This window comes from Schistocerca piceifrons, chromosome 1 (genome assembly GCF_021461385.2).
Source record: "Schistocerca piceifrons isolate TAMUIC-IGC-003096 chromosome 1, iqSchPice1.1, whole genome shotgun sequence".
Classification (NCBI taxonomy): Eukaryota; Metazoa; Arthropoda; class Insecta; order Orthoptera; family Acrididae; genus Schistocerca; species Schistocerca piceifrons.
The window spans coordinates 735,755,235-735,766,397 of record NC_060138.1 but is presented as its reverse complement, the minus strand read 5'-3'; the positions used below and the strand labels follow the sequence as shown (position 1 = coordinate 735,766,397).

The following is an 11,163-nucleotide window of genomic DNA, read 5'->3' as shown; positions in this document are numbered from 1 at the left end:
GCGCCACACAACTGTGGCCTGGCCGATACAGGAGAGTGCGTTTATACCACCATCGCTTACGATACGCTGTTTTCGCACGTGAAGCGCGTGGAACATCTCTGGCATCCCCAGCCCCACTGGAATGAACACAAACGTCATGTGCACAGACTTGTTAACAATTAACAGTGACACTTGATTAGGAGCAATTGCCGTGGCTCGACTCCGCTGTGTACCCATGTGAAGATTCGTCCCTCTGACGTTTCCGCACGGTTTTTTATTCACTTTTATCCGCTTAGTCTGCAAACACATTCAAATATTAGCGTTTCTCCAAAATCCGAACTCATATCTACTCTTTCCGAAGCACGCATCTCTAAATATAATTTCAAGTTACGGATAATAGCTGAATTGCAAAGAATATGACCCTGCAAGCTCTTGTTATTCGTCCTTTCCTCTCCAGCCTGCAGCAGATACGCCGTCATAGATCCGCAATATGCGTTTCAGAACAACAGCAACATTTCATATCACGCATCAAAAGAACATTTTTGTAATAACATCAGTAAAATATGTACAAGGTTTTGTATATTCATTAATAATTTATAACTACCAAACTGCCAACTGCAATGCGTAGTTAGAAGCTATTACCAGAATTAATTTTCAGAATGGATATTGTTTATAAAAATCGACGCACATTTACACACTCATCCACTTTTTCGAAAAACCCTATATATATATGGATTTTCGACTCACTGCTTTAGAACTATTACCACTGGAGAGCAAAGAGTATAAATCGTCATTAACCTTAAAACAAATGTTGAGTCAGGATCTTTTTCTAAATCTAGGAGACATGTTATCATTACTAAAAATGAGTGCATATTAAAAAACCGCGGAATTATGGTTACCATTTATATTGTGATCTCAATAGCACACTTTTTTTTTGCTTCACTGTGAAGGAAAAAATAGCAGGATAAGAATTATTAACGCCGTCGAGGTCATCAAAACAATGCGAATTCTGCTGATCGAACAACATCGCACATGCACTGGATGTGTAACCAGAATATGGAAACAAATCTAAATCGGTAATCGAAATTTATACTTTCTATGCGCCCCTAAAACAATCCGCGCGAATTTCGTCTTTCTTTTCATAGTGCCGTAACTAAGTCATTCTTTCTCGATTATGAAATCTGCAGTACTGTTTCATATAAAAAGATCGTGTTCTCAATGACCTTTTACGGCAAAAACAAGAGAGAAAATCATCCTACTCATAACGGTATTTCGAAATACATAACAAGAGACGCATTTCAGTAAACATGCACTATTCGTTTGAGTATTTGAAATTCACTTTCATCTGTAACTTCCGTGAGGCAATGAGAGAGGATCCTAACGACTTCTCCTCCGGAACTCCTCGGACGTTAGTGAATGTACAGCAAGTCCTCGGACAGCCGAATTACTCGTACAGTTTTCAGCAATGGTTTACTAACCCTCTGCATCTTCGACGATGGTCTAATAAATGCAAACCAAAGACATAGGGAAAATTTCTGTGGTCAAAAAAGTTATATATTCCGTAGAACAGCCCTCAAAGTAAACTAAAGGAAACTTGCAGTTTAATATTTAGTCAACATTGAGATTAGTTGGACGAGAATCTAGAAGTAAACCGGCCATGGTCTTACTGATGCAATCGCGTAAAATGCTTGTGCCATCTCGCTCGGTGGCAAAACCAGAAAGAGATGTGATGGTAATAGGTGCTCTCCATACACTGAAGGAAGGTGGGCGTAATCGATGCGTTTGGAAGATCCCGGTTTTGTTAGTAGCCGGGAAAACATTACCCAGATTTTATACAGAAATGTTAAGTTTTGTGTTGTGAAGGGAATCGAGATAAATTCTCTACCAAAACCCCAGAAGATTTGTCGGTGTTGTGGAACATCAAGCTTACGGCCATTGCAATGAGACAACATAGATGATCTCCAGCACTTTGGACACTGTGATACAGATACACTTTCTGCTCTACAGATCCGTAATAAGGAGATCCTCAAGAATGTAGACCATGTCATCATATTACATTTAGACATGTACTGCGAGGTAGCCTCTTATAAGTTTTGCATATATAGTGTGTCTTTTCCAAGTTATGTGGCAAATAATTGGTTAGGAATCATCTACTGACGTCCAAGAAGATTTCATTGTGTGATATTTCTAAAGCTGCGCGTTGACTGCTATTTATTGCAATATTCGTACCATACGCAAACAAAACAGAATTGGCTTCTGGTAACGCTGCTGCTGAAAGGTCAAAAAGTATGAGTCCTAATATGGAATCTTGTGGGACACCATATGTAATTAGTTCCGGGCTATCACTGTAAAACGAAACTGCGGCTTAGCTCCAGCAGAAAGAGATTCAGGACAGTCACTGTGGGCATAATGATACTGCATAGTAAAGAAAGATGATGATGATATGTGTTCATTCGAGAAATGATGGTCTACTTTGCTTGGATTCGCGCGAAAGTGGTCACATGGAACTGGGCCATTTTGTGCAACACTGCAGAATTTTGCGACGGGTGTCATTGGAGATAAATACTCTGCAAATAGCGTAGAGGCTTGTTGTATGGTAGAACAGCGAGATGGTGGACTTGCAATGAGACCGCATGTACGACCACCTGTCCGCTGGACAGAGAATTTAAACCTAGAGGGCTGGGTCTCGACTGCAAGATCTTGCAGCCCGGCTTCGACAGAATCATTTGCAGAATCCTCACGGTGGAGATCCTCGAAAGTGAGGGAAAGCTGATGACGATCGGCCATAGATGTAGCGTGTTGATCCGAGAGCCGGTGGCCTGCGCGAGCTGGAAGCGTGCGAAAGTGGTGAGGCGTATGGCGGCGGGCCCGGGTGGCAGTCCGGCCGCCCCCCGCCGCCCGCATCCCACCGCTGCCGGGAATACCGCCGCCCTCGGCCGCCGCCGCCGCCGCCCCCGGCGCGGCCCGTATTTGGGCGGGGTGCGCGCGCAGCGCCGCCTCCCCACTGCCTTGTTTGGGCGACGGCTATTCCTGTCAGCGCGCCCCTCCCCCGGCACGGGGCATATAGTCGCCGCCGCCGCCCGCCGCTCCCACTCGCTGCCAGAAGCTGCGCACCGGAGGACCCGCCGGCCGAGTCGTCACACTTCCCACAGGGTACGTACAGTGCAGTGCCGACGACCCGCAGTGACTCCTCGAGTGCGACGGCTCGAACGCTCTCGTGTGCCTCCGGGGTTCTGTTAACTCAGTGCCAGGTCAGCAATCCGACCGTTTCGGAAAGTTTTAAGAGTCTTAACATTTCATCGTCGTCGACTTCGTTACAGACCGAAGAACGGCTCACTTGTACAAGGAAGGGGGGGGGGGGGGGGGAGTAAATCTAAAGTGTTCTTGAGAGAATCATCGTAACATTAGCCGGAAGTGATATACGAAAGTCGTGGAAAATCCGACAAGTAGCCGGGGACTCGAACCCCACTTCCTACAAAGCTTAATCCAATTTGAGAAAGTCTCGGACACAGCCTGTGGTTGGTCCTACGACTGTCCTTCCGCTCAGCTTAACTTTCAGATGTGACAAATCTTCTTTCTGTGTAAAAAGTGCTAAGCAGTACAGATTTTCTGATTATACGTTGACCGTTGCTTGGCCCTGATTTGCTACAGCGTTTCTTTCACTTTCGAAGAGGACGGTCGTTTCGACGTCTAGCAAAGTGCAAAAATCGACTGGCACATTGATGTGTCCAGCACTTTATAGTGGACTGCTGAAACTACTCGCCAGTCCTCAAAACTTAGACAAGACGCTCAGCGAGGTCGAGTCAAGTTTATGTCGGAAATGTAAATAGTTTAATACACAGCTCGAATATTGTAATTAGTACCCAGCAGTTCTCAAATTTGTACAGGGGCGTGCAATTTTGAAAATAACATACTTAGGACTACCAGTAAGTTTGGAGACTCAATACATCGTGGAAACTGTATGCATGCCGTCGAGGAGAATGTGAAAAAGCGAGGCTGATCGAATTCTAATGAGTGATCAATGTTTTTGATACCAAAACGAATGTAAACTATCCTTTCAACAAAATGGAGCTACCGTTTCCCTGATATACATGTTTTATCAGTGGAGATGCGAAGTCTCTGGTTATATAGTACTTCCTGGGGAAAAGTTTCTCTTAACACAGTCGTTTCAGCTGATGTAGGAATTAAATTAATTTCAGTTTTGACTACCTGACACTCCAGTAAGGAGCAGCAGATGGCTCCTGATGTGTCTGGAAGTCTCGATTCTCATGGACATCACGAAATACCTTCGATTTTAAGGTGCAATGCTTCCCTGACGCACCAAGAACGAAATAATGGAACGAGCCACACGTTTCTTATGTTTCCTCCGTGTTCTGACTACGCAATCATAGCGATGCATGTGTATTAGCCTTATAGTATGTTTTGGTATTGCCTGTTCAGCTTCAGGACCTAGCATGAAAATAATAGTCGTCCATGAGTTAGTAGTTATAGAACACTACGTGAAAGTAGGTCAAAAACTATTGTAAGTTTAAATGATATAACAAGAAGATGATAAAGCGAGTGAAGTTGGTAGCTACTGGTTGCTGTTCCTTTAATTTTATTATTGTGAAAGCTTTGCGTCAATGTTGGGCCTGTAACAGCAACCATCCCAGCATTTAACCTGAAGTGATCCGTGGGAAAATTAACTCACGATGGGCGAACTGATATCTGAAAGCAGTTTATCTCGAATGCTAGCCTGGTGTAAAAGTTACATAGAAGAGGAAGGTTGTATAAGCTTCTCAGATGGGGTGAAGGCAATGAATATTTTGTTCAGAATTTTGATTTTTTTTGGTGTAGTCTGGAACACTGACGTGCCGATTACATTTTATAAATCATAGCCGTATATCACATGTGTGAGGTATTGCGATTCTTTTGGGGTGTTTCGCTTTTGTTTGAATCGTCTTTGCTGATTAGATCATTATTTCTTTCATGCGGTTAGCGTGGACTTAATAAGATTTCTTCTTAGGGAGGGAGCTGTTGTTACCAGTAAATGACGGGCCTGAGCAATTCACTTGTGAGCAGTACGCATTACTGGGAGGAGTTATACAAAGAAGGATCATAAAAGCAAGGAGGGCCGAACAAACTGCGTTACGAAACGAAGGGACATTTCTTTTGTTGTATATGCTATAAGAAGGGGTTTGGTACACACCAATAAATTACTCCTCAAATTTTACGGCTCTAAAATGTGAACCACCCTGGCGATTATGTTTGTGCTAGTGGTGCAATACAAGCTTAGATAGCAAGCTAGAACGTTGACTGTCTAACGCCCGTAAATCTGACAGCAAATTTGTATGAACTTTAGAACAGTGAACGGAAATATCGTTAGCTGCGTTTCATTGCAAATAGTCAATGACTGGCCACTACTAACGAAATTTTAGAAAGCACATAATCAATCCGTGGGGCAAACTTGTGTAGTCAGCCACTGTGCGGTATCAGATCCTTCTGTTATCGACTCAGCTTGTTGTTATGTGAAATGCATTTGAGTATTTTACTGTACTGTGTCGTGTTGTGCGACGGGAAACTGCCTGACGGGCCCACTGTGTTGTGTTGCAGAGTAACCAAGCAAAGCCAAGACCGTCAACATGTGCGACGACGACGTTGCTGCGCTCGTGGTGGACAATGGATCCGGTATGTGCAAGGCCGGGTTCGCCGGAGACGACGCTCCCCGCGCCGTCTTCCCATCCATCGTGGGTCGCCCCCGCCACCAGGTAAGTTTGTGAACTCTCTCGTACCCGTAAACAAAGAGCATCCGCACACAAACAAATCTGGAGCAGGGCTGGCAGGCTAACTCAGCACTTGCGGGTTTCCCGGAAGACAAAGTCTCATCAGCGATTGTCTATCGCTATGTCGGATTAAGACCGGGTTTGGTGGATCAGACGCTTGATACCGAACCGCTCATGAGGAACTGTATATACCATATATACCAAATGTTCCAGCATCTTATCTCTCGATTAGAATTTGTGTTTACGGCGAGCAACAATAAGACCATCAATAGCCATACGGTTTCTACTGATAGACGAGTTTTTCATACTAAATAAAATAACAACAGCAAAAAAGGAAAGCCGAGCAAGCCATTATAAACGCAGCAATTTGTAGATGCTTGAAAATCTTGTTGTTCTATTAAAATTACGTTCCAATTGAATAAAAATGTATCTTGTCAGAGATGCAGGTGTAAATATGGCGGAACAACAATAAACACGAGGTAGTAGTTTCTAATCACGACATTTGTTAATAAAATTTGTTGTCGTGTAGATCGCATCATTTCTGAGTACACCCTCGAGCCTTCGGCAGCCAACTCTGCCATAATTCAGTACGATGAATCACTAATTAATACAGTTGCGAAACGGAAATGTGAACATTTTACTAACGATAATCAGAGTATTATTTTTGCGGTTAGAATTGTACCTTCGTTTGCATACCCTTGTGGCAGAGTATCGTGTGCTTTGGGACGCCATTCTTTGTCTTCACAAGTGCGCACGTGAAATGGTTCACATGGCTCTGAGCACTATGGGACTTAACGTCTGAGGGCATCAGTCCCCTAGAACTTGGAACTACTTAAACCTAACTAACCTAAGGACATCACACACATCCATGCCCGAGGCAGGACTCGAACCTGCGACCGCAGCGGTCGCGCGGTTCCAGACTGAAGCGCCTAGAACCGCTCGGCCACACCGGCCGGCTGCGCACGTGATCTCGCAACAATGTAACCTCTTCTTTTAACACCATCACACAAGTTAGAGGACTTTCGTATTCACATTGAACCTATAACTGTTTAACCACAAGAAAAATATTGATTTCACACCTTGTGTTCTCAGACGAAAACGCACCGTAAGTATAGTTAAACGTCCTTCCTGGCACAGATGCTCCAAAACGATAATAATCATCCTCCTCTCACGTATGTCTGTTTTCGGTCAGATTCGGACGTCAGAAAGAAAGGTAATTTTGTATAGAGAGAAATTCAGTGAAAATGCTAGTTCAGAGCTACGCCTAACGCATAACTTTGTTATTTCAAGTGAGCAAACCCGAAAACCATCACTGTCGGGAAGTACTTTGCGTTTTTAGTTGAAAGCATGAAAATCAGTTTCTTAATCATTCGAATCTACCTGAAATTTTTTACTGATTGTTGCCATTCCATCCTAATAACATCTGCAGTATCTGGTCTGGTAATTGGGAAATTCCTTTATAAGTGATTTTAACTGCCACAACGAACACATTGTTCGCCCCCGGTAGCTGAATGATCAGCGCGACAGAATGTCAGTCCTAAGAGCCCGGGTTCGATTCCCGGCAGGGCCGGAAATTTTCTCTGCTCAGGAACTGGGTGTTGTGTTGTCCTACTCATCATCATTTCATCCCCTTCGACGCGCAAATCGCCGAAGTGGCGTCAAATCGAAAGACTTGCACCCGGCGAACGGTCTATCCGACGGGAGGCCCTAGTCACAAAACATTTGCATTTTAACGAACACTATTTTTCAAAGTCTCTGTCAAAGTTTCTGGTGCATTTGTTACTACGCCGTCGCCGTTTGCAACAGACACTTACCATTTTCTTCTCTCCCTACAGGGTGTGATGGTGGGTATGGGTCAAAAGGACAGCTACGTGGGTGATGAGGCCCAGTCCAAGAGAGGTATCTTGACCCTGAAGTACCCCATCGAGCACGGCATCATCACCAACTGGGATGACATGGAGAAGATCTGGCATCACACCTTCTACAACGAGCTGCGAGTCGCTCCTGAGGAGCACCCCATCCTGCTGACGGAGGCTCCCCTCAACCCCAAGGCCAACCGTGAGAAGATGACGCAGATCATGTTTGAGACCTTCAACGCCCCCGCCATGTACGTCGCCATCCAGGCCGTGCTCTCCCTGTACGCCTCCGGTCGTACCACCGGTATTGTGCTCGACTCCGGAGATGGTGTCTCCCACACCGTCCCCATCTATGAAGGTAACTACCGAGCTCCTTACGATAACTTCAGCAACACAGACAACGAAAATCTTTTCCACGAAGTTTCCTACTTTACGCAGCAGCAGTAGTTTTTATCTGTGTCTCCTGAAGGTTTCACTCTCGATTGTATTACTTATGACGAGAAATTTATGACAAGAAATTTTATGCAGGCCTCTGGTCGATGAAACAGCAACAACTGTGAGGTCCGATCTTGCAACTGCGAACAGTTTCGTACGTAGACCACTTTAGGTCGCCTGTCTTGTTGTGAAAAGAGATCATGTTGGTATTTTCATACAGCAAAGCTGTTCTTCCATGACCGAATCGCGAGTACTACGTTTCTCAGTTAAAATAACAAAGTGGCTATAGCATAATGGCAACGCTATATACTTTGTATTATGAGATTGTTTGGCGACCTTTTCAATGCAGAACCCGGCGCTTTGTTGTTCATTTTCGTGTGAGACGTAAGACATCTACTGCAGTACGTAAATGTATTGTCGTAGCCTTACTGCTGTAGCCTCGAATGTGGTCCTAACGTACCGAAGCTAGTGCGTGAGCGAATTTACACCAAAGTAAATATTTAAAAGAAAAGAAAAACATATAAGAAAAAGGATGGAAAGAGAAAAACGATGCATGTGTTGCTAGATGATAGAGCGTAGGCTTCCATACGTTGCTATTGTTACCGTGTGGAACATTGTTTAACCCAAGACTGTTTATCTGTAATTGAGACACTGAAAGCGTATGTTTCCGAGTCAGAGATAGGCTACCACTTTCTCTTCTACTCAATGATCACAGCAGTGAGCATCTTTCGCATCGTTTTCCCATGACTCACTGTTGCTGTGACAGCTGATTGGCAAAACTAGTGCCTTGTAAGTGATTCATAACTTTGATTGTACTCAATTACGACTGCAAAATTTTATTGAGCGCCCAGGCTAGCAATATAACGGTAAATTTTGGGGTGGCTTCGAACCTAGCATTTTCAGAATAATATTGCGTTTCGTGCCCCAGTATAGAAGCATTTAAAATTCCCAAATCTCTTCAGGTTAATGATAGAAAATTTCGATCTTCTCCTAAGACAATTAATAGCGTCCTTGACGAATAGCCACACACGAAAAGTACTTGGGGAATGTTTCTACCCTTCCCCTCACACCCACAGCCAGCAAATTCCGCTAGAAGCATCGTAATAAAGAAAGGGGAGTTATGCTCATTTATTCCACCTTCCTAACTTCAATGTCTCAGTCGAATACTAAGACCCAGCTTCCTTCGCCTACTAACAAATACTGAATAGACAGTGGTAATGAGTAACAGTGTAGGAACACTCTGACTGTCTCTTTGAAGAGATAGAACGACCTGCACAGCATTGTCTTAGTTACATTTAATGGGTGGAAGGAATGTCAGTGTTTGTGTTCCTTTGAGAGAGAAACAATTATTATGCTAGGAATCGGTGATGCCCTTGTGGGAAGAATTATTCACCTGAAATTACTTGTAGAAGCTACAGGAAATCTTATTCAGCATGGTAGGATGACGTTTGGAAACCCGCTCTTCTCGAACACGAGTCTAGTGTTCCAAACGCTGTCCACATCGCTCGCAAAGCTTCGGCTATAGCCCCACCATGTGACAGCAACCAACCTGCCTAGAATGTGTGGATTCTAGCAATTACGTTTATCACTCATGAGGCTAAAGTGGCTTACTGTAGTGGCACCTAATTGTATAACAATGCTGTCGAATCGAACGTGAGAAGATCACGCGTCGTGTCCATAGAAGGGGTGCTAAAGAGGTGGACACAGATTAGCGCCTGCTGCCCCCCCCCCCCCCCCGCCCCCGCCACGTCACCGACCCACTCCCACCTTCCACCGGCACGAAGCCAAGTTAGTATTGGTGCTGCTAGCGACGCTATAAATATACCCGTTCCCCTGCGCTGTGTATAGCATCCGCCTGAGCCGCCGCTGTTTGTGCGAAGAGGAATAGTGGCACAGCCCCCCCTCCCCCTCCCCCAGTTTTCAACTTCATCTCCCGCTTTCTGTTGGAAAATTCCACGTTCCTGTTGTAGACTGCGGACGCCTGAAACCCAGGCTATGTCTCGGAATATTGCCTCACACAAAAAGCGAAAATGTTTGCTAGAAGATCTAACAAGAAAAAAAATTCAGTCTCTTTGCCTTTCGTTAGTCACAAGACATGCTGATCTTGAACAGTTGCTGTGGTAGTGTGTGTCGCTTTCCAATGACGAGTGAAAACCGCCTACTGCAACGCAATGGAATGTGAACAGTAGGGACTTAGTTACATCAACAGATTTTGTTTGTTTAGTATCGCTGTCTTACGAACACTCGTAACTTACAACAGAGAGAACGGTACATCCAAACACCATTTCTCCCTGGTGCTAGGTCGAAAACTTTCCTGTGTGGAACTTGAAACATAGAAAACTGTTTCTTATTACATACCGAACCTCACACGTGCCAAACATTTTAACAAAATAGTGCTCCATAGTTGCCATATGTCGTTCATGTAACACATATAATTTTCATTTCTGATTCATAATTCACAAACAGAGTGCACAAAATAATAAACTTAGCCATAATTCCGTGCCATAGCCACAAAGATAATCTATGACAAGTCGCAGATGAAAATCGACCATACTGAAGTTTTAACGGAATACTGCCGGCATTTAGGTTTCCACTAGAGACACGTCTTCGCCTAATAGCCCAGGGCACAGGAAAAGATCGCTCCACTCACTGCTCGTTTTCAACAGCATCCTAGTTTTTGCTTAAAACGCTGTAGGGAAAAGGTTCGAGTCCGTGGCCGTTCTGGCTCTGAGCACTATGGGACTTAACATCTTAGGTCATCAGTCCCCTAGAACTTAGAACTACTTAAACCTAGCTAACCTAAGGACATCACGCACATCCATGCCCGAGGCAGGATTCGAACCTGCGACCGTAGCAGTCCCGTGGTTCCGGACTGCAGCTCCTAGAACCGCTCGGCCATCGCGGCCGGCCGTGGCCGTTCTAACCAGCAGCGTACTAAGACCACCTTCCCTGGACACCAGTCCAGAGATTGAATATACTGACTATTGCGTTGTCGTGTGTCTGCAAATAATTTAAATATAGAAAAATAATGTTTTCTTTGATACTTAATTTCCAAACTGCAATATATTCTAAAGAAAGTACCTAATTTCCAACCTTTATATTTACTTTGTCTGTAATGTTTTTCTATTATA

General features: G+C 44.3%; 1 protein-coding gene across 1 annotated transcript in view; it reads left to right on the top strand.

Moving 5' to 3' along the window:
• Positions 1 to 2,979: 2,979 nt before the first annotated feature.
• LOC124711409 (actin, muscle) overlaps positions 2,980 to 11,163 on the top strand; it is an 11,357-nt gene continuing 3,173 nt past the window's right edge. Inside the window, exons 1-3 of the mRNA XM_047241471.1 lie at positions 2,980 to 3,132; positions 5,572 to 5,726; positions 7,577 to 7,955. Coding sequence (XP_047097427.1) covers positions 5,601 to 5,726; positions 7,577 to 7,955 — 505 coding nt within the window. The 5' untranslated portion in view covers positions 2,980 to 3,132; positions 5,572 to 5,600. The remainder of the gene's footprint in view (positions 3,133 to 5,571; positions 5,727 to 7,576; positions 7,956 to 11,163) is intronic.